This window comes from Brienomyrus brachyistius, chromosome 9 (assembly GCF_023856365.1).
Source record: "Brienomyrus brachyistius isolate T26 chromosome 9, BBRACH_0.4, whole genome shotgun sequence".
Classification (NCBI taxonomy): domain Eukaryota; kingdom Metazoa; phylum Chordata; class Actinopteri; order Osteoglossiformes; family Mormyridae; genus Brienomyrus; species Brienomyrus brachyistius.
The window spans coordinates 14,293,634-14,315,634 of record NC_064541.1 but is presented as its reverse complement, the minus strand read 5'-3'; the positions used below and the strand labels follow the sequence as shown (position 1 = coordinate 14,315,634).

At 50.5% G+C, this 22,001-nt stretch overlaps 2 protein-coding genes across 3 annotated transcripts; one reads left to right on the top strand and one right to left on the bottom strand.

Annotated features, from left to right (window-relative positions):
* Nucleotides 1–686: 686 nt before the first annotated feature.
* On the top strand, nucleotides 687–11,124 carry mms22l (MMS22-like, DNA repair protein). Its single transcript, XM_049026500.1, has 23 exons — nucleotides 687–1,183; nucleotides 1,257–1,382; nucleotides 2,168–2,220; nucleotides 2,355–2,442; nucleotides 3,468–3,739; nucleotides 3,823–3,953; nucleotides 4,028–4,141; nucleotides 4,502–4,678; nucleotides 4,762–4,821; nucleotides 4,907–5,023; nucleotides 5,431–5,681; nucleotides 5,925–6,434; nucleotides 7,491–7,657; nucleotides 7,922–8,072; nucleotides 8,161–8,285; nucleotides 8,386–8,528; nucleotides 8,606–8,765; nucleotides 8,860–9,029; nucleotides 9,168–9,379; nucleotides 9,484–9,650; nucleotides 9,778–9,874; nucleotides 10,042–10,209; nucleotides 10,840–11,124. Exons 1-23 carry the CDS (start codon nucleotides 1,008–1,010, stop codon nucleotides 10,913–10,915), a joined length of 3,711 nt encoding a protein of 1,236 aa, XP_048882457.1. The 5' UTR covers nucleotides 687–1,007; the 3' UTR covers nucleotides 10,916–11,124.
* Nucleotides 11,125–11,157: 33 nt separating this feature from the next.
* klhl32 (kelch-like family member 32) lies at nucleotides 11,158–20,417 on the bottom strand. Of its 2 annotated transcripts, XM_049026501.1 has the most exons (10): nucleotides 20,250–20,417; nucleotides 16,386–16,566; nucleotides 16,184–16,291; nucleotides 15,874–15,972; nucleotides 15,211–15,426; nucleotides 14,371–15,097; nucleotides 13,181–13,239; nucleotides 12,409–12,601; nucleotides 12,235–12,329; nucleotides 11,158–12,144 (listed from the first exon to the last, which is right to left on the bottom strand). In XM_049026501.1, the coding sequence occupies exons 1-10, from the start codon at nucleotides 20,309–20,311 to the stop codon at nucleotides 11,983–11,985; spliced, it is 1,902 nt and encodes a 633-aa protein (XP_048882458.1). In that variant the 5' UTR covers nucleotides 20,312–20,417; the 3' UTR covers nucleotides 11,158–11,982. The 2 variants fall into 2 exon arrangements, with proteins under 2 accessions (XP_048882458.1, XP_048882459.1); XM_049026502.1 differs by lacking the exons at nucleotides 15,874–15,972; nucleotides 16,184–16,291; nucleotides 16,386–16,566; nucleotides 20,250–20,417 and adding an exon at nucleotides 15,550–15,828.
* Between the last annotated feature and the right edge of the window lie 1,584 nt (nucleotides 20,418–22,001).

Below are 22,001 nucleotides of genomic sequence, written 5' to 3'. Positions count from 1 at the left end.
TACTGTGGGTGTAATCGTTTAATATTAAATTAATATTTAAAAAAACGTGTCGTCATTCGTCATGGCACGGACCCTACCCCTATTATGGTTAATTTGCGCACAAAAAGGTCGGCCAAATTGACCGGAAGCCTGCTCTAGCGAAAAGCCACCCGTGCAAATTAAGGTTAACATTTGCAATCTGAGGGAAATGAGTGTTATAACCTACAATTCACAGGCAGCCAGGCTTGGCTTTTTTCGCCGGCAGGTCCGAATGATCGTTAAGACGGGGTGTGACGGGGTGTACACAGGGAAAATATTTTAATATAATTTCAGACCGCGTTTATAGGTTCTTGCACTTATTCAAGACAGGGAGAAGTGATTTGCCTAATGGAATTTCGCATTTTGTCTCGAAAATGTTTTTTTCACGACTGAATCAACCCACTGCCAGGACGTAGCCTACAAAGTATGGTCGGATGAATATAAAAACTTCTCCCTGAACAGAAAGAAAAGTACTAACTTAAAATGTACCTGATCTACGGCAAAGAACGGTGCTCTTACTAACACGTGTCCTGTGTTTGTTTAGACCTGCTGTTAAAGCACTCTTTCTAGGGCCCGCCCCCCAGACGTCTCGGCCAATCAGAGCAGATGGATGAGATGGGGCGTGGCCTAGCCCTTGCGTATCCCTTTCTTTTCTCATTTGGCGGGAGAACTAACAGACAGAGAAGCCGGAAGTGCAGTTTTACGAGAGTGTGTTGCCTTGTTCGATTTAAGTATATTTAGTCTTAATAAGTGTTACAGTCTCTAATAGTATGTTATTTGTGTCATATAATCGTATTCCTAATAATTATGGTTAGATACAACCGGCTTTGTTTTACTTTAGAGTGTATAAATAATAGTAAATAATATAGCCACCGCCACTTTTTGGGCTGCATATTGCAGTCTTTAGTTTTATCGGAAATATTTATCTGGTACAACTTGTTTAAAGAAGAAGGATTTAATTACTTCACTGAAGTACTTCCCTGCGTGAGATGGACGAGGAGTTCAGCCCGTCTCTCACCCCGCCGGTGTCGCCCTTCGCGGTGTATAGCCAGTGTGATCCGGTGCTGGCTCCACCGCCCTGCTTCTCCTGTCTGTCCCAGCCAGCCAGGGACGAATCAGGCCTATTAGCCCCCGATGGGTACGTGGCCAAGGGAGGCCTGAAGAGGTAAGTACCATCAGATATGTAAGAAAGTGTTAAATGCCTGGGTCGTAGAGAAACACGTCTACTTATGTCGAAGGTTATTGCTGAAACTGGACCCTGCCCCCGCGGATTATGAGACGGACACGGTGGACCTTTTCGGCTTCTCCTGGGTGACCGAGACTGCGATGGTGGAGTCCACCACGCTCCTTTTTAACCTATTGAGGTAGGCGTGGGGTTTTGGCTATTAAGGACGTTGTTCTCTCCCATCCCTTCTGCAGATGTTTGACATTCAGACTAGAAGGTAGCCGCGAGCACCACTGAAATGATTTAGAGGGTAAAACTGTGTTGATGCTGTGTTGATGAAGTAAAACAAGCTTCCATTATAACATGGAAAGAGTATGTAACAGTGCATGTCTGACATCCATGTCTGACAAACTGGTTGTGTGGTGATGGCAGAGTCAAATTCTAGGTTCGAATTTTCTCTGCTGTTATAACTGCTAGAGGAGGTTACTTTGATTAATCAAAGATATGACATTTTCTTGCTAATAAAGGTACTGAAATGCTGAACATACTGTAATTATTGTTACCAAAGAATATTGAGAGCATTGTTATGTTAAGTGAGTAACATACAAATGTGGAAAATCTCAGTGTGTGCAAAGACTTTTAACTGGTGGTGTGTATGATGGTTGGTTGGAAACAAAAGTAGTAACACAAAATTACTTATAGGCAATTTTTTTTCTTAGTTCTGTGAGTCGTTAACAGAGTGTGTATGTATACACACACATTCCTAAATGTTTAGGAACTTTCCCCTTAGATTTACCTTGGACTAGAGTTATTATACAACATGAATGTAAATGTGAGGTAGGCTTGGATGCCATATCTAACATTGTATGTAATTTGAAGCTGCAGTGTCGCATGATTAGCTGCAGTGCTCCTTGCATAGCAATATTGGGCTGAATTATCTGCACTGGGTGGTGCTTCACTAGCAGTTCCCACCCGTTTCTGCAGGCAAGCGTTCCTGAGGCTGGAGAACCTGGCGCTGTCCGGCACACACGACTTCGGTAAAGGAGCCTCGGAACCCCCCCCCGTGGTGCTGTCTAGGCGAGAGGCCCTTCTTTGTCTCTTAGATGGTTGTGTCCTTTGAGGTGTTACAGGTTCTCAGTGGGCTGAGATCTTCACCCGATCTGTGTTGCAGGACAAGCGTACAGCCATCATTCCCAGGCTGAGCAGCTCCGGCAGCAGTGTGTGCGATTCCTCCAGTACGTCAGGGTCTTCATCTCAAGGTGAAATGGGGCTGTCTGCCTATGGACTGCTTCAGTGGTGACATCACATTGACATGTGACTTTGAGTAGATCATGAGCACCATGTAGGGTTAGGGGGTACCCAACTGGCGGACTCCGAAACACAACTTAATCCGGACCGTGTGAGCAGTTGGCTTTGTGTGCCTGATGGAATTCTGACCTGGAGAAATAATCGAATATCCTCAATGCGCAACACTGTGCGAAAGTCTCAGGCAGCCAGAGAAAGTGATGCTTAAATGATCTTCACGTTGGTGTAAAACTATGTTATACATCACAGTCTATTAGCTTAGTCATTTCCCAACCTTTGCTAAAATCACTCCTCTACTTGCCCTAACCATATAATACATACACATTTTTTTGGATAGTGCACCTTGCATAGCTAATCAATTTCTCATTGACTTTTTAAACTAATTCAATTGGCTGATTAAATTTCGCCTCCCATCTCAGTTAACAAATGCATGGAATGGCTGTGGTGTCCCTGAGGAGAGGTTTGGGAACTGAAGTGGTGTTCATCTAGCCATCCAGCAAGATATCAGTAACATTGGGAGAACAGAAGGAATTCTTCCAAGTTTTTATTGTATTACTCTTAATTTTCACGTCTTCTAATGCTAAATTGTGTTCTTTATTCTGAGCGAGTGCACTTACTAACCAGATAAGTAACTTAAAACATTTATTTTGACTGCCTAAGACTGTTACACAGTACTGTAGATTATCTAATGGTAAGCAGACTGCACATGCACGTGACATTTCACTTCACTATGGCCGAAGAAATTCCACGCAGATGCTCCACTAGGTGGATCTGTGCTGCTGAGCATGTAATGGCTGGGGTCATCCTGCCAGCTGGGCTCGTTCCCATGAGCACCTTAATAAGATCAGAGGTTCGCCCCCTTGTGGAGTCTCATGTAAAATGCAGCCGAACAAGCGATGACATTTAACAGTTCAGCCGAAGGCACAGGGCATTGTGGCCAATACTTGGGAGCCAGATGAATGTGTATCATATGCCCCAGGTACATGCTGCCTCCTCGGGACCTGGAGGACACTGCCTCACACCCCTACGTGGCCCTGGAAGCCAAGCTGCCCTCGGTGCTGCTGGAGCAGCTCTTTGGGCTGACGCTGCTGGTGGACCGCCTCACGAACCTGCCCCCCAATCTTCAGGCCTGCCTGGCTATGCAGCACCAGGGCACTCGGCTGCCCCCAGCCTGGCATCTCCTGCACCTGCACCTGGATGTCCACTGGTCTGTGCTGGAGATCCTGCACCTCCTGGAGGAGAGGATGATGGGTAAGTCAGCCCTCTACACCATCTCTGCTAGGCAGGTGGGGCTAATCTTGGGATAAAACACTATGTACGCCGCCGCCCTACAGGTCAGGTGGTGTATGCGCAGCAGCTCGTGGACCTGACTGGAGAGAACTTCACCAACGTCAGTCTGTTTGAAAAGCAGGTGACCAGCCTGCTGCTGGATCTGATTGGTCTGGCCATGACACAGTACAGCAAGGTAAGTGCCGTGGTTCAATTAGTGACAGGAGGTTTAGGAAGGTGGAACTAACTCCCTCCCCCATTATACCACAGGTAAGACCCACAGAGGCCTTGGCCATACCCCCCTACCACTGCATCTGTACCAAGGAGCTGTGGGTGCTGCTCATACATCTGCTGGACCACCGGAGTAGAACCTTGCACACTCAGGTGTGTTTCACAACGTGTGAGGGTAACAGCGATACAGCTGGACTATAATGGGAGACTTTTTCTGGGGGTAGTGTGTGCTCAGTAAGATTGGTCTCTGTGGGTCATCTGAAGGTTGCTGGTTCTAGCCCCGACTCTGGCAGAATGTCCGGTAGGCCCTCTATCAAAGCCCTCAACCCCCCGAAATGCTTCAGGGGTGTCAGACAAGGGGATGACCCTGTGTACGTGTGTGTGTGTGTGTGTGTGTCTCAAAGGAGAACAAAGTGGCATATATGAAAGTGTAGCTGTGGTCGTATCGGTACAAATACCAAATGAAGCACAATTTCATTTCCTTTCCTAAAAATTCCCAATGCTTCATGTCAGTCCTTCTGGGGCTACCTAAACAAACTGCTGTGGAGCGTCCTGAAGGGGGAGCCCCAGGACAAGCTGGTGGATGGGCTCCCAGCTCCCTGCAAGGACCCGCTGGGGTTCACATGGTGGCTGCTGACTCACCTAGCGGAACTCGGGCAGACGTGCAGCAACGGGACGCACCAGGATGAGGTAGGAGGGGCCCGGCGGGGGCGGGGCCGCTGCACATGCACCCCCTACAGGTCACAGCGATAACCCCTCCGGCCTTCCTGCAGAAGCTGAAGGAGAACTGGAGCTTCGTGGTGGCGTTGCTGAAGTCCAGCCTCGGCTCTCAGGTGGGCCCTCCCGGCGAGCTCTGCGACAGGGCCCACACCCCGCCGGTCTGACGCCTTACGACCCGCCTTTGCCTTGCGACCCCAGGGTCCGGAGGAGGAGCAGCTGCGGCTCATCCTTCACTGCTGCCTCAGCCTCTGTCTGCTGTGGGAGCCCAGTGTTTCCGTGGTTACTGCGCTATGGGAGCACTTCAGTAAGAGCCTGGTACGCCGTCGATGAGCCGTCTGCCTTGTGCCTGTAAGCCACTTTGGTTAAAAGCATCTCCAAATCAATGAATGTAGATGCGAGGTAGGGGCTGTGATAGGCATGGATGGCATTTATTATTAATAATATTCATGCTGTCTTACCTTTCATACGTTATACTGCAATGTACAGTATTTTAATGGTATTTTCAAAAGCTGCGCTGTTTTGAAATCTTGCCTGTTGAAATTTGTTGGGTCCCACAATATATTTTACCAAATGGCAAATTTTGTCGCTATGATTTCAAAATATGGCGGTATACTGTACCACTGTAATCCCTCCCGAGCCTAGGGCGTGTAACTCCCTGAGCCGCTCTTGCACGGAGCTTGGCTGTGTTCACGCCTCCTACTGCCTGCCTGCCTCCTCCCCAGAATAGCGCCTTCACGGTGCCCTGGCTGGGCGTGTCCGGGCTGGGTAGCGTGAGCCGAACACCTCTCTCCCTGCTGGAACTCGCCCGCAGCTGCTGCGCGTCGGGGGGCCCCGGCCCCGCCCAACTTCGCTCCGCCAGCCACGTCCAGCTCTACCGCTCCTCCAACTCCTTCCACATGTTCCTGCGCATCCTAGCTGTGTACCTGTCCAAGGGCACTGGTGATGGCGCACCCTGGAGGCAGATAAAGGGAAGGTGAGGATGGGACCCTAGGGTATCTATATCCGGGGCTCCTCCTATTGGCTTACTTCTGTGGCTGGGGGTCTTCTCACCGGCTGAGCTCTGTAGCTGGGGTGTTGCTCATTGGCACCCCCACAGTGATGTCCCATGAGTGTCAGAACCTCAGTTCAAGCTCACTTGAGATATTTGTGTTTTCAAGGAATTTTTCCTTCTTGGATACCCGACAAGCCGTTTGTGTATGTTTTGTGGCCGGCACAGGATATACTCCAAGTTCCACCTGCGGCGCATGATGGAGCTGTCGGAGAGGGGGCTGATGCACTTCCTGTTACTCTTCCTGGTGTTGGGCCGACAGGCGGAGCTGGAAGATGCGAGCGGCCGCGCCAGTGAGCTGCTGGAGCTGCGGCCCGCCGGCTCGCTGTCCGTCGCCCAGCAGGCGCTGCTGTGGAGGGGCCAGCTGGCCTTCGTGCTGCTCTTCCAGGAGCGCGGGCTGGATGTGGCGGCACTGGCCGAGCGAGTGGGCGGGGCCTTTGCACAGGCCGCCCGTGACTTTTACCTGAAGACTACGGAGGCGGCGCGCAAGCTGGCGCTCTGGCCGCTGCTGGGAGCCTACATGGAGGGCGTGCAGGAGGTGATGGAGAGCAGCCGCCACCTCCACCTGTCCGAGGAGCGGCTCCTCAACCAGGGCTTCGGCCTGCTTCTGCCTGCGTGCCGCCAGTCGGAGCTGGGCTCAGCCCTCGGCTTCCTGCAGGCCGCACTAGCCCAGCTACGGTGAGGACGTATCGAGGCTACTGTGAACTTAAAATAAGATGCTAAAGCAACATTAAATACTACAGCTAAGAGAGAACCATAAATATTGCACTCGGAACTAACAAATAAAACAAACAATACTTTCCATTACCTTTTTTGCTACTGTTTAGCCAAAATGATGATTTGTTTTGCCCATTTTCAGGGCATTAGTTTATGATGCGCGCTGTGCATTCATGTACGATTTTCTAAAAATCGCACACAAAGTAGCTCCACAGCTTTCAGTCCAGCCCTAGTAATATTTCCAAATCTTTTCGATTTTTATTTTAGTTTGTTTAGTTTGTATATATCTAAAAAGAAGCTAATTAAAGCAAACAAAACCACACTGATCACTAAAATTTAAAACTAATCTGGATTTCAAATGAAAGTTGAAAATAATACAACAACCAAAAACCTCAACCTTGGGGGGGGGGGGGGGGGTCCTGCCTTATCAGAGTCTGCCCCCCAGTGGCCGCCCGCGGCGCTTTCTGACACGTCATTCTGATTCCGTGCACACGGCTCGCCTCCATCATTAACGTGTTCCCTGCATGGCGGTGGGGGGGCGTAATTACGACACCGCCCTGATTAGAGGCGACCGAGTGGACAGCCGCCAAAGACATTAAGGCACAGCTGGGAGGGGGTGAGGGGGCCTAGACGTTAGCTGGTGGCCGCCTCCATTTAATATGTGCCATCGTATTCATCGGGACCATGCCTGCCGTCTGATTCCTGGTATCGCTGTCGCGTGAGACACAGGTGGTGACTGACGGCTGATTGGCTCACAGGGACGGCCAATGAACAGGCTCCTTAAAGCTCACGTTTGGTTAACACAAGCGCCTCTGGTGGCCTGTTTGGTCTCAACTTCTGCATATGGTTTGGTAGCTGCTGCAAATGTGTGTGTGTGTGTGTGTGTGTGTGTGTGTGTGTGTGTGTGTGTGTGTGTGTAAAAGCCTGGCTGTTTCCAGGTGGTGGAGGGGTGTAAGGGGGGATGGGGTTGTGGGTGTGGCTATGTGCATGACCTCTCGCTGTGCGTATGTTCTCTAGGCGCGTCCAGCAGCGCTCCGCTCAGGCTGGTCAGGCCCCTCCCCCCAGTGTGGCTAAAGAGCGCCACCTGGCTGTGGCAGCTGCCCTCTGGACCAACTTCTTCCCCTTCCTGCGCAACCTGCGACTGTCCCAGACTCCTCCTGCGCAGCTGGCTGACTGTGCTGCAGGTCGGCAGGAATGAAGCACACTCGCCCCCCCACCGTCCATGATATCACACTCAGATTTCATTCGTTCGCCTTCCACACCAGTCTTTCCAACACTAAAACATGGCTTTTATATATTACCTCCAAAATCCAGCTGTACCCTTGAACCACAACCTAAGTTTGAATATTTGGAGGACTTTCAATGATGTTCCTTTTCCTTCCGTGTGCTACCTATCAAGTTAATCTTAAGGGACCCCCCTCCCCCTCTGCCCTTTGTGGATTCCCCAGGATTCTGTCTGCTGGCATTGGACCTGCCCAGTTCTGCCCCCCAAGACCTGCAGCCCCAGCCTGCCCTGTCCATGATGCACTGCTTTGCCTGGGATGAGATGTTGCACCCCCTAGTGGTGACTCGTTATCTCACCCACCTTCTCCATGACAGGTCGGGTTTGATGGACAGGTGAGCCCAGGAGCGGCACTGTGTAGGGGGCAGTGTTCTGAATGCCATGTGTGTTGTCCTCCCTTCACAGCGCCTTGGTGTCCTCAGTGACCGCTGCTTCTGGTTCAGCTCAGGCCCTGTCCATCCGGGCCTGGATCCGGTGTGTTCTACAGCAGCACGTCCACAAGGGTGTCGACGGGTCCGAGAGCAGAGCAGGTACGCGGCTCTCGGCGTGGCGTCCTGTTAGCTTGGTTATGCAGCCGTCGTGGCCCGGTTAAGTTTCGCCTGCTTCCCTGGTTACTGGCTGGTGTTCCAGACAAGATGCTGAGAGACCAGCTGAATGAGCTCACCAGGCTGGTGTTCCGGCTGCCGGAGGTGGAGGCTCTCCTGCAGGCGGCGGCGGAGGTGCAGCCTTCGGCCCGACAGGAGCCTGGAGCAGCTGTGGCGGTTTTTATCAAGGTACACACTCCCCCTACAGTCCACACACATACACACGCTCCATCTCGATGTCAGCCAATCGGACGCCTTCTTGTCAGGTGGTGGGTGGGGCCTACCGCCGGCTACAGAATTTGGCTGAGCGCTCTCACCTGGTCGCGCGTGCCTTAGACTACATCGGGGATGTCCTCAAGCATGTGAAGCCCTACCTGGCCAATCGGAGCCCACCGGAGGGTCTCCATCTGGCGTATCGCACCGTGGGTACGTACCCACACCCTGGGGCAGCTTCATAACACCAGCAGCTTTTAGTGATGGTGTAAATGGGGTATCAGTCTTACCTGTTTGTTCTCATCAGGGTGCCTGGTGAAGCAGTGGAGCCCCCTGCTGGCCACCTCTAAGGCCCAGCAGCTGCTCTTCCGCATCGTGGACGTGCTTCTACTCCCTCACGCGCTTTTCCAGCAGGACAAGAACCTGCCGGCAGCCATGCTGAGTGCTGTGAGGGACAGCCTGCCCCTCTACCTGCAGGTGAGCCTCGCCCCCATGTTATGCACAGCCCCCGCCCACACCTCAGCCCCGCCCACACCTCAGCCCCGCCCACACCTCAGCCCCGCCCACACCTCAGCCCCGCCCCCTTTTGCTATACTCCACCGTATTTCCCCACAGGGCCTCTCTGAGGCAGCCGGTGTCTCCCAGACACAGGGAGCTTTCCTGAGACAGCAGCTTCGCAGTGTTGTTGCCCACTACCTGGAGCGCTTTTCTCCAGCCACGCCTGCTGCGGCAGCCCTGGCTGAACACCCCATCTTACTCGCTGTATGTGAGGCTCCTCCTGGCCACAAGGGGGCAGTGCTGAGCCGGACTGTGCTGCAGGTGCTCAGGTGGGATGAGCTGCCTTTGCTAACTTCCTGTACGCTGCCCCGGAGTCCATGTGTTTATGGACTGCGAGGTTTCTGTTTAATAGCAAACATGTCCTGTGTTACAGTAATCACATAGTGCAGTGTAGGGGCCCGGCCTCCCACAGCAGGCTGGCAGTGATGTTGGCCTTCCTCTTCGAGATGCTGAAGCGGATCAGGCAGCTCGAACGCCCTCTGCTCGCCCTGCCCCTGCCGGCTGTCCTCCACTGCCTCATGCTGGTCAGCGAATCACAGGGTGAGCCCCCTTCCCCAGCTTGGCCTTGGTAAAGTCTATTTAGCCTAGACTACCTTAAATCTGACAAGTTATCCAGCTAGGCAGGAAATCCTCCTTTTTGAAAGAGGTCCCTGTTCTGTTCTTTCAGTCAGGAAGCTAAGCACCAACGTACTGCAGCTGCTGTTTGAGTTGCACGCATCTGATACACCAGATGGGTCATGTGACCAAGTCTCCGCTGTTTTGAAGTGAGTGACATCAGCGCGGCCGACGGGTGGGGCTCAGGGCGGAGCTCTGTGTGTGTGTGTGTGTGTGTGTGTGTGTGTGTGTGTGTGTGTGTGTGTGTGTGTGTGTGTGTGTGTCTGTGTGTGTGTGTTTGCTGGCATTCTTGATGAATGATGTGTTTGCGGTGTAGGTCCTTCGTGGAGGAGAACGTGGACACGTACGACCAGCAGGTGTACGGCGTCTTGGAGCTGGTGGCGCTCCTGGACCAGGTTGCCGTAGAGACTCTCATCCCCGTCCTGACACTGCAGCTGAGGAGCGCGGAGCATAAGCGAGGCCTGGGCAGGAATGACGCGCTGAGGTGGGCTCCGCTGAGACGCCGGAACGGAAGGGGGGCCGACCACAAATCAGAGCCAAACCACAGAGAAGCCACCTAGTGTCCAGAAGTCAGAACTACATGAGTGTGTTTATCAGAGTGACATGTACTATGAAGCAAGTTTTACACGCCCTAGTTAACTCGATGTTGTGTTAATTAACTATCACATTCTGCGTTAAATAGAAGTCATCACCTCGATAAAACCACTTGGGGTTTCTTAGTGGAGCTGTGTGCGTTCATATAAAAGAGGCGGGTCAGCATTGCAAACTAAGGATGCAAATTAACAGCCAGCCTTTGATAAATAGGTCATAACCCCCCCCCCCCCTTTTGGTTAGACGTACAGTGTAAATTTACTGTGGCAAAGTACCTTGTGCATGAGTGAGAGACCCAAAACTCAGAAGGCAGCCTGGTGAAAAGCTCCCTAAGCCTGTACACTGCCTGCAGTGCTGCCCTCGGGTCTGTTTACTGTCCAACAGCATTGTGGGCGTGAGCTGCCCTTCCCAACTCCCTCGGCATGATGTGTTTTTTTTAATAAATCACAGACTTCCATCTTTAAATGGCGGAATTTTCCAGTGAGCTCTCTGAAAAGCAGCGTGACCCTTATCCTGTTTCCAGGAACGCCTACAAGAAGCTGTTGTCTAGCCTGGGGGAGCGTGGGATCGCCGAGATGGCCAGCTTGGACCGCGACTGACGCCGGGTGCTGCACGCCTCCCCATCGTCTGCCAGATTCCGGTCATGTGTACATTGTACATAGAGAAACAGTACTTTCTTTGTAATAAATTTTTAAAAAAATGTCTGTTGTTCGGTCAGCCCATTCTCAGCACTGCAACTATGAAGGAGAGCTTGAGTGTGGCTTTGGGTTCAGTGTGAGTGACCAGCAAACGCCCAGAACTGTTTCTAGGGCCGGCCAGGATATTAGACTGGGGCAGGTCATGCTTTTACCAAATTTTTATGCTGAGTTGTCACCAGTCATTCACAAAAAAACTGCAGCTGTTTCTGTACATAAAACAATGTTTCGATTAGGATTTTTATAATACACTTTCATGATTTCCACAAGCTGTAGGAGCAACACACACACCGGATCAGGTGCAAGGTTGAGGCTCACACATGCAGTGTGTGTCCTGGGGAAGTGTGTAGATTGCAGTGTGTCTTGCTACATGGTGCAGGCGCTGTCATTTGTCTGAAGGCCAGTAGGCGAGTGAAGTTTGACCTTGTTAAACCAATTATGTTCCAAAGCTGTGACATTGCAGATCTGGAAAGCTGGGAAACTGATCGCTGTTGGTGGCATAAAAAAAGAGTAGTATTAGGCTACAGCACCAAGTCAGTCAACACATGCTGACCTCCAGCAAAGATCTGTGAACCAGATGAGGATGCCACCTACTGCTCTGGAGGACTACCAGCAGTCTGGAGTGTAGGGGTTTTTAGGACGCCCAGGTGAAGCACAGCTGATGACTTCAGGTGACGCGACCCAGTGCAGTGGGGCAATGGCTTTCTATTTGGAGGTGCCTGGTGTTGCTGGATGTGAGACTAGCTGACTGAGGAAGGTGATCTCCACCTCCGACATGTTCCATTACAGGAAGTGTCTGGTGGGCATCGCTCTTTCTGCGCTGGAGAACCGCATGTGTGAAGTTCACCTGTTTCATCCTGAACGATGTCATGGCTCCCGGTCCATAGACGGCAGTTTCATTTCCGTGTGAATGTATTTAAGAAATGGGAGGACTGCAAGGAAGCGTGTGTGTGTGTGTGTGTGTGTGTGTGTTACAGAGCTCCCATCCGATGGTGTGGCACCTGCAGCGTCTGTAAGTTGGGGCAGGCAAAGTGAGGTGCTGGCAGGAAGCACCCCGCGATGCCGTTGGAGGCAAACGGGAGCGTAGGGCCATAGAAGACCTCCTCCTTTCCCTCCGCGCTGACATCGAGGACCTGGAAGCCAGTGGGACGCATTGTTTAGCAAGGGGCGCTATGCTAAAGTTGGAACGCTATCAAAGTAGGACTGAATGCAAGTACGGTCACCTGGATGCAAGACAACGGCTCATTGGTCCAGATGGAGTATCCGCCCACCACATAAATCCTGTCACTGTGAACGGCCACCCCGGCCTCATTTTGCCCTGTAAGGGACAGGCTGAGTTACCACCATATCTCCTTGGGGGTGTCAGTGGGGCTCAATGGGGGGGGGGGGATACTGACCTGTTAGCAGGCTGAAGGTGCAGCGACTCCACTGGTCAGCGTCCACTGCGTACGAGTCGATGTGGCGCACCAGGACCCGGTCGTTGTTGAAGTCCAGGTCGTTCCCGCCCAGCACGTAGAGGTGGCGCCGCACGGTGGCCATAACGTGGTATACCCTCCTCTGGAGCATGGGGCAGTGAGCCAGCCAGTGGTCCTGTCCAGTGGAGCAGTGGGGGGTTGCAGCAAGGCAAATCAAGTCAAGTGAAGTGGGCTTCATTGTAATACCATCCATATACAGTGACAGCAAATGACATTCCCCCATGACCACAGTGTGACATACAGGCAGCCAGTTATGGGGGGAGGGTTTTCACAGGACGCAAAGTGTAAAACATAGGACAGTTTGAAATGGGGGGGGCTGAATATGAGGGTTTATACACCCTTCAGAAGGAGACGCTTGTGTCATGCATGATCGCCTGAGAACAAGGGGGGTTATGCTGACCAATGAAGGCAAAATACCGTGACTGCACATTCTATCAAAACTGAGTTGTGACCAAAATCAGGTCTTGCAGGCCTGGTTTAAATCTTGTGAATAAATTCTTGTTTGCTCAGTTTTGAATAAGCACACGGTGATTTACCTACCTACTGCATATATGGGTTTAAAAAAACAGTCAAAAAAATCCTTTGGTGCCAGATTAGTTATTGTGTTTTGCCTCTGTGGGGCAGTACAGTCTTCCCTAAAATTTAGGAACAGTGTATGTTTGATTCGTTCAGGGCGTGCTGGTCCGTCACATACCTGCACTGGGTCATATGCCAGAAGTCTGTTTTGGTACTGGGCGGTGTTTGTGACCCCACCTGGGAGAAGATAGCGTCATCAATGGTGAGCCCCCCCAACCCAGGGCCCCAAAACTGCCTGGTAACACGCATCAAACGGCAGCTTGAATGTTTAGAGAGACAGGTGCGAGTGAAAGTTTGACAGGTTCTGCTATTACAGATACATTACCCCTGCTAACTAACATTAGCATAAAACAATACAGCATTATGACACGACACCAGACAGGAAGGCATGTGGCCTTTAGCATTATCTAATGTGTGTGAGCATTTTTTTTTTTATTTTATTGTGAACGTTACCCCAGGCAGCATGTGTAGGGGTGTAGTTAGAAATATTTTTTCTATTCCAGTACCTCCCCCCTACACCTAGCGGTGCCATGAAATTAGGGCAATTCCAAAATTGTTCTAAAATTTGGAACATAAAGGCATTGGTCTGGGTTGGGGTTTGGTACATTTCCACTGGCACCGGGAACCGAGCCCTACAGCGAAGTGACGGTTTTCCATTGCTGTACCCGCTCTGTCACGGCTCTGCTGACTTGCAGGAACCAAACTGAGCTGGTTGCATCACCATCATCATGATCAGTTTGAAATGCCCAGAGCTACCAGTGTCCTGCGCATGCGATTATCTGAAGGTAAAAGGCTATATTCTATACATTATTCATTAGTAGTGTTGCACATCACAATGTATTGATGCATTCTTGATAACTCAAAATTTGAAAATTTCCAACTTTCTACGTTACAAAAAAGTGCTATAGAACAGCTGAATGGAATGCATTCTTAATACAAATTTATGCAAGCGAATGCTAATTCTGCTAGCATTTGATGCTGTTATAACATGGTGATTCTCACAGACGTGCTAGAAAATTAAGTAACTGGCACATAGTAAATCATGATGTACAACATCTGAATAGTAAGTAAGCGTCACGGTCGCTCTCCAGACCCGGCAACGCCTTTAGCGAGCCGACCCTTCCGCAGTGGAAAACTGAAGCCAGCTGGAACCGCACTGCACGCAGTGTGCCTTTACAGCACGGCTCGGGTACGAGTCGGTTCCTTTATGCCGGTGGAAAAGCGGCATATGATATTCTGCTTTCACGGGGCCCAAAATCTCTAGCGACACCCCTGAATCTACTGTCTGTGCCCTTACTGCGCCAGTACCTGAAACCCAAAGCAGTCCGTCAGCGACACAGCCAGCGTGGCAGGACAGCGAGCGGTCAAACGCCTGCACGAAGGTCCACTTGTTCTTCTTAGGGCAGTAGCGCTCCACCGTGGGCAGAACCTGGCCGAGCTCGTTGCGGCCACCGGCCGCGTACAGGAAGTGTCCGAGCGACACCAGGACAAAGTGCTCACGGCACGCCTTCATCGGGGCGACGTCCACCCAGGTATCACGGCGTGGGTCATAGCGGCAGGCTGTGCGCACGGCACACGTCCGGCCTGTGGCGTGCTCTGCCTCGCCACCCACAACGAACAGGAAGTGGCCCATGACCGCCACGCAGTGGTGGCTCCGGCCCGTCCCCATGGGCGCCAGCTCGCCCCAGTTGGAGGCGCCGGCCAGATGAGCGTGCTCCGGCTCGGCGGGGTTGAAGAAGCGCAGCTCACGAACTCGGCTGACCTCGCGCTTCCGCCCGCCGGCCACATACAGCGTGTGCGAGCGGAACCGGGGCCGAGTGCGTGCCGTCTGCCGCAGCGGCTGCGCTAAAGTGGCTCGCTGGTATTCCAGCGCCTCGCCGACCAGCGCCGACAGGGCGCTGCTGGCCTGCACCAGCGGGTGGCAGCGTGCCAGGCGATGCAACGTCGACGTCTCCATCAGGCTGTAGCGGACATGCTGCAGTAGGTCATCTGCATGGTGGTACCTGCGGTCCTGCTCTAACCACTGCATCACCAGCTACAAGAAGGGTGAAAAAACAGAGGGAGCGATTGAGAAGAGGAGGAGCTCCCACCCCTATCTACTGCAGCGCCCCCTAGCTGTGGGCAGCATCTGCTTAAAACGGCCCCTACCAGCCAGATCTGCTCCTCGTTGAGGGAGGTGAGCTGGTCGCTCTTCAGCACCTCCTTTAGCAAGCTGTAGGGGAGCTTCAGCACCTCCTCCTGGTTGGAGTGTTGCAGCTCAGACAGGTGCTCCACCAGGAAGCTGACGACGGCCCTCTCCAGGGCTGGAAGGTGGAACAGGTCAGCCAGGCGGTACATCTCCAGGTAGTTCAAGGTGTTCAGCTCCTGGGTGACAGGCAAGCACCATCACAGGAACAAGGGTAAACGCTCCTCAGTGAAGATTCGGGAATTCCTTGCTCGGCACCAGTGATAAATACAATGATCGTCATGAATGAATACATACTGTACCTGGTTGGTATTCACCTGTATTTGGTAGTTACAAACAAGTACCTGTATTCTAACTGTTTTACTGAAAGTGATTGTGGTGAACAGAGTTAAGTCAACTATGTTCTAATTTTAAGAAAGTTGTGTTTTGCCTGCAGTTCAAAGAAGTTCAACACGATAAAAAAAAAAAAAAAAATGGTAATAATATTCCTCTTCAGCATTCTCCTTACAACAGAAATGACTCGTAAAACCACACATGATTGTCGCCCAGATGATTTTACGAGGAGGTACCATCCCCGAAGCTGCTGACAGAGTGCCACCTGCTGGTAGGAGGATCCAATGTCCCACCTGGATGAGGTAGTGAGAGCAGAGACTGAGCAGCTCCAGCAGCTGGAGGTGACTCCCTGCCGAGAGAACATCTTGGATCACACCTGGCTCCAGCAGGACCTGAGGAGAGGAACCTAGTGACACACCTTTCCATGGCCCGCGTCTGTGTAAACCCGAAAAATATCCAGGATACCTGACCCACACATGTGCTCCCACCTGCCATTTTCAGCTCAGGTATGTCAACCCGCTGAATCATCACCAGTGATCTACAGACACTGCAGAACAGCCTGTCCAAATATACCTGGCTGTATCTTCTGGGAAGGAGATTCACCTGTCCGGTGTAGGCGAAGTCCAGAGACTGCTTCAGACCCTCACTGGTGACTCCCTGGAGGACGACCTCCTCTGCCTCACTCTCCACCATGCACAGACTGAACATGGCCTAGAAACACACGACACACACGCTGCTATACAAACACGCTGCAGGAAGTCGCACCTTCTCCGGAAAAATCTTTACGAGAGCGAGACACACTCACCCGGAAGTAGTCACTGCACGCGGCCAGGATCGCTCTGTGCGCGTGAAACCTCTGCTCACCGGCAACGAGAGTGACATCACAGAAGAGACCGTCCTTCCTCTGACGGTTAAGTGCGGTGAAGACCGAGTCCCGGTGAGACTGTGACCGGCACAGCTTCTGTCCCGTCAGCATGTCCTGCGCGCTGCAAAACACAGTCAACTCAACTGAATTTTCTTCAGACCCTTACAAATTCTTTCAAACAGCTGTACGGCAGAGTGGTTTCACACAAAACTGGGGCTCATTTCTGCAGTGTTGGACTGACATTGTTATATAATTGTCATTTACATTTAGAAGATCAGCAGAGCCTTTATGTAGGTTTTACAGTCACTAAATTGGACTGTCTGGTTAAGCACCTTATTCTGAGGTACAGGGGCGTGAACCAGCAACCCTCCGATTGATTCTAGTCTAGACTATGTTTATTTTCCAACCTTCTTCACGCTTTTTAAAATAGGATATAAACTCAGATTCATGATACAGAGTCCAGGATACAATGTATTTCACAGTGCTGTCAAAGTCTGATATAAAAAGTATTAAGGTAATTAAATTGCTTTTAAGTTTCTCGCTAATTTAGTTACATCGTGACTTATATTGCTGTTTTACTAATAAAAACAAACACAGCAGTAGCATTCAGCCTGTACTGTAATACTGGAAAAAGATCCCTTTATGCCATAATCCAGAATATATGTGAATGAATGGCACATGTCAAACCCAACTGCAAACAAACCACTGAAATGAATGATTGTATTTAATTCCAAGATCTGGGTTAGAGAATACCCTGCGAAACAATACCACAGTGGCTACGGATTGCCTTGATTAAATATGGCCCCCAGGCTCCGCGCTGCCTCCACTGTGGGAGGCTGATGCTGAGGTTGGCAAGAATTGCTCCTACTTCACTTTGACCAGCTCCCTTCTGTTGCAGCATTCAAAACTCTCAGAAGCTGGTAATTCTCTGCATTTCTTGGAATACCGGGAGAAATGTTGCTCACGCGCAGGGGCCTCCTAGGGGCCCTCTCCGGCTCACCGGAGGGGCCCTCTGCACCTTGCCATGGTGCGATTTCACGCAGAGCTGATGCCATCTGCTTACAGGTCACCCAGCTGCTGGTCACATCTGTGTCCTGGAATATTACACACACTCTTCCACCAGCCGCCTCGTCCTGTCACAGCCCTGCTGTCACAGCTACTGAACTCCTGTTCTGTACAGAATGCCCCCAAATCTCTCCCTTTTCAGTCACGTGCCCCCATGCCCCCCCGCAGGTGGTCACCCCCAACGTCTTCCTCCGTGCCCCTCACTGCACGCTTCTCGCAGATCGCTATCTGTAAGCCACAAGCTGCAGTTACACAGCCGTTACAGTGCGATTGTTTTGCTGTAGTGCTTCAGACTCTGCAGTCTGGGATCTCCGCTCATCCTCCGTTTGCCACATTCCAGAGAGATAACGGTGGAACAGCCCAGTCTGAGCACGAGACCTGACTTCTCTGAACATCTGTGAACCTTCTTCCTTCTCTGTGCTTTATCATGTGGCCTCAGATTTGGCCTAAAATAGAATAGGGAGACCACGTCTTTGAGGAAGCTTGACTGCCCCCACTGAGCCTCTGCGTGCTGCACATACATGTCACTGGGAACCACAGAAGGGGTTAGTCTATGTCCCAGAAACACGGCGTATCTCCATTCCAGCTGTCATCTTCCTATTCCCATATAAACAACGTAAATGGGAACCATTAAAGTCGATCACCAGCCAAATCAGGGAATCAACAAGTTTAGGCAAGTTAGATTTAAGACTTCTTAATGTCGCTTAACATTAAATTTAAGGCCAGTTTCACAATGACAAAGATGGCAAAAAACAGTCAATGGCAACGGTTACTTCATGTTCTTGGCCGCTTTGTGTTTCCCATTTGCAGGGTGAGATTCCACAGCCGGGTTTGAACAACGTCTCCCACAGTGCACAGTTCATTATCGCTAAAAGGTTTCCACTAAGTTACAAACCCTCCCTCCCCCAGCAAACGTGATTACTAATGATTCTGCTCATTCCGGTCCGTGTGACGTTTAAATATAAAATGGCTGCCAAATAAAAAATCATCCCATTCGTTAACACGTAAATCGGTGTTATTTTCCTTCTTTGTGGCATATTAAAGACCCTTAATTCGACACATTTTAATGCCAATTGAGAGCTTTCTTTACGATAAACAAATGTAATACTTTTGAGGGATCTGCAAGTACCCTGTAAAGAGGATTAAGGTGTGTGGGAGAATCAGACTTCCTCTTACTGATTTTTAGCCCCGCCCACAACCCCTGCATGCTCTGCCCCCTCCCTGTCCATTGTGTCCTATGTCCCACAAGGTCTGTCACACCTTTATCATTTATGAACAAATGTGGATACCATAAGTACTGGTAACCTTCAGATACACCTTCAATCTCTCAGGGTATGCCTCACTCACCCTTTCTCCATCTTCCCAGCGAATGTCGTCCGTTTCACGACCCAGTATCATCACTGACCCGATTCTATCAACTTAGAGTGTGAAAAATAACCCCAGGTTTCCTTGAAAGAATAAAACAGCAGTACTTGCATGAAGGATGGATCGTTCATCTACAAAATAAGGCCAAACAACCGGAGCAGAACACTGAAATCTGGTTATAGTGCTAAGCCAGAGAGATAGAGAGGCAGGGAAAGGCCCAGTACCGGTGGGCCCAGAACTTAAACAGGGCGTCGCCTGCACATTTCTGCCGTAAACCGGTCCCACAGACCAGGCATTAGAAAGATCTGACCTGGAAGGGGGGGGAAGGGGTGACAGACAGCATGCAGCCCACGGACAGGGGTCAAATTCATCTTGGTGCAACTGTGACCTCACTGTGAGGACAGAGAAAAGCACCAATGACAAAACGCACAATTTACACGTTTCATAAAATTATCAACGAGGGTTGGACCTATATATCTTTTTTTTTTTTTTAACTTAGCCTACACAGGTACAAGGGAGAAGGAGAGGTGGGAAAGGACCCAACTCAGAATTCCCCCTTGTCTGTGATCCTTACATAGACTGAGAGCTTCACTAAAGATAGTGAGTGAATAGGCAGGAGCACTGACGATTCAAGGGGTAATTCTGAGCTACACAAATGTTTAGACTGAAACCTGTCATTGAAAGAGACACTTAGTTTTTAAGTGCGGTATTAGAGAACCAACAATGCAATCCCATAGTCACTAATGACTGGCGGAAAAAGTCTCGGTTGACAAGCACAGACGCAGGGGGAACAATTTACACAAATAAGCTGCATATTCTCTTCACGGTCGTCTGAACTGCTCAACATATCAACACGACCCGGAACGATGCAATAAATCGAGCCCAATTAAAGACATGTTCTTCATGAAGCTCCCGAACGCGGTCTTGTAAGACAGATGTCATGTTTTACAAATTTGATCCGGTTGGACCCTTATAGTAACTAATAAAATTTTGCCTTTTCTACAAAGTGTATTATTTGACAGCCGTGGATTAAGAGCATTGCAAATATATTCGAGCTGCATTTCAAATGGCACCCATAAAATCCACAGCAAATCAATGCGGCCAGGAAACACCCGTAAGCATACTCGTACCCGTACCCGTACTCGTAGCCGTATTATAGATGTCGGGTGTATCTTGGCAACAGGCTACCCTATTCGCAAAGGAAATCACGCGGTACTAAGAGACAAGCCGCGGCCTTACCGAAGCAACGTCAGGGGCCCGATGGATGCCACTGCACAGACCCACAACAGATACCTGCGTTACCTGCTTAACCCGCCCCACACCCGCAAGCGGATTTATGCTGCAGCCCAACAACTCGCCCTAGGTGGCACGCACCTCGGACAGCATTCATTCAAACGCCATTTCCACCCTGGCTCCGGTTCAGAGGTATCGGTCATTCGGGGATGTCACGTTGCAGGGTGGCCTCTGTCTGGCGGCTGAGTCAGTACAGACCAGAGCTGCGATCTACGGCTGCGGCGCAGGCTTTTATTCCAGCTGAGAACATCGCCCTGAAACTCCGCCTTTATCTATCAGTCACATGAAGTTCACTGTTTACGCTGCAGTGCCATCTGGTGGCAGCCAGCTGTCCGTGCCCCGAATCGCAACTATGTACTGAAAGCATTTGTAATGGGCAACAACTGCAGCATATCATTCGTCCGTCTTCTAACTGCTAATCATGATCAGGACCACGGGGCAGCATATTGTTATTATTGCTGTTATTATTATTAATTGGTACCTGTAAATTGCCTGCAGTCCTTGTGACCGTGCTGCTCCCAGCGACAGGTAGTTGAGTATATGTGTTTGGAAGATGGACAGAGGGTACTACTAGATGGTAGAAGAGTTGAAGGGTAGATGGGTATCACTAATATACTGCGGAATTTAAGCTCTCTGTGTTAAATCAACACCATCAATTGTGATATCGCTGATACACTTTGTACAAAAGTATTGGGACATCTGGCCATTACACCTACAGGAACTTTTATGACATCCCATTCTGGGAAGGTTTTCCATAATATCTTGGAATGTGTCTGTGGGAATTTTTGCCCATTCATCCAGAAGAGCATGTGTGAGGTCAGGCACTGATGGGCATGAAGGCCTGGCTCCCCATCTCCTTTCTAGTTCATCCCAATGTGTTTGATGGGGTTGAGGTCATTGGTCTGTGTGGGCCAGTGAAGTTCTTCTATCGCAAACTCACCCAACCATGTCTTTATGCACCTTGCTTTGTGCACTGGGGCACAGACATGCTGGAACAGAGAAGGGCCCTTCCCCAAACTATTCCCAGAAAGTTAGAAGCACAGAATTGCCCGGAAGAGTTCTACTCATTGGAACTAAGGGGCCACACCCCACCCTTGAGAAACAACCCCACACCGTTATCCCTCCTCCACCAAACAGCTGCTCGGCCATAGAATCTCAATGATTAAGGTCCCAGTGCACAGTTTCTGTGCCAGTGTTAATGTCAGAAGTTATCGAATCAACAGAACATTGGCAACCTTTCCGCATTATGCACCTCAGCACTTTGTGACCCCGGAGGTCTGTAACTTCATTGCTGAGTTTCTGTAGCTCCTAACCGATTCCACTTTGCACCAACACCATGTACAGTTGACCATGGAATATCTAGCAGGAAAGAAATTTCACATATGGACTCATTGCAATGGTGGCATCTGACAGTATCATGCTTGAATTCACTGAATCTCCAGAGCGACCTGTAAACCTGACTGCAGGGCTAGGTGCTTGATTTTATATACCTGTGGCAAAGGGTCTGAATGAAACACCTGAATTCAAGAGGTGTGTTACAATAATTTTGTCCGTATAGTGTTCAATGTTTCTCTGCTGGTATACGTAAATTCACGATCCCTTCACGAACTTCCGCTGAGTGACTTCATGTCATATGCTTTCATATCAGCCCAACAAAATCGAAGCTGCTGCCCCTCTATTATTAGCTCGAGTGCTGTTATGCAAGCGTCACGAAATGAAACCCTAGAGTAAGCGCGCGCACGCACGCACGCACGAAACTTTTAAAATGAACGCGTGCATTTGGTTTGTAACGTGTGTACTATTAAATAAAAATTGGAAGATTATCACTAGACC

What these genes read in the sequence shown, in the direction of transcription:
- klhl32 (XM_049026501.1), bottom strand. Translation starts at nt 20,311, where the DNA reads ATGACCGATACCTCTGAACCGGAGCCAGGGTGGAAATGGCGTTTGAAT. An exon ending in TTGAATGAATGCTGTCCGAG is followed by an intron (nt 16,567 to 20,249) that starts GTGCGTGCCACC and finishes TGTGTTTTGCAG; the next exon opens with CGCGCAGGACATGCTGACGG. An exon ending in GCTCTCACTACCTCATCCAG is followed by an intron (nt 15,427 to 15,873) that starts GTGGGACATTGG and finishes CCTGTCACCCAG; the next exon opens with GAGCTGAACACCTTGAACTA.
- mms22l (XM_049026500.1), top strand. Translation starts at nt 1,008, where the DNA reads ATGGACGAGGAGTTCAGCCCGTCTCTCACCCCGCCGGTGTCGCCCTTC. An exon ending in GTCCGGCACACACGACTTCG is followed by an intron (nt 2,221 to 2,354) that starts GTAAAGGAGCCT and finishes TCTGTGTTGCAG; the next exon opens with GACAAGCGTACAGCCATCAT. An exon ending in AGCACTTCAGTAAGAGCCTG is followed by an intron (nt 5,024 to 5,430) that starts GTACGCCGTCGA and finishes CCTCCTCCCCAG; the next exon opens with AATAGCGCCTTCACGGTGCC.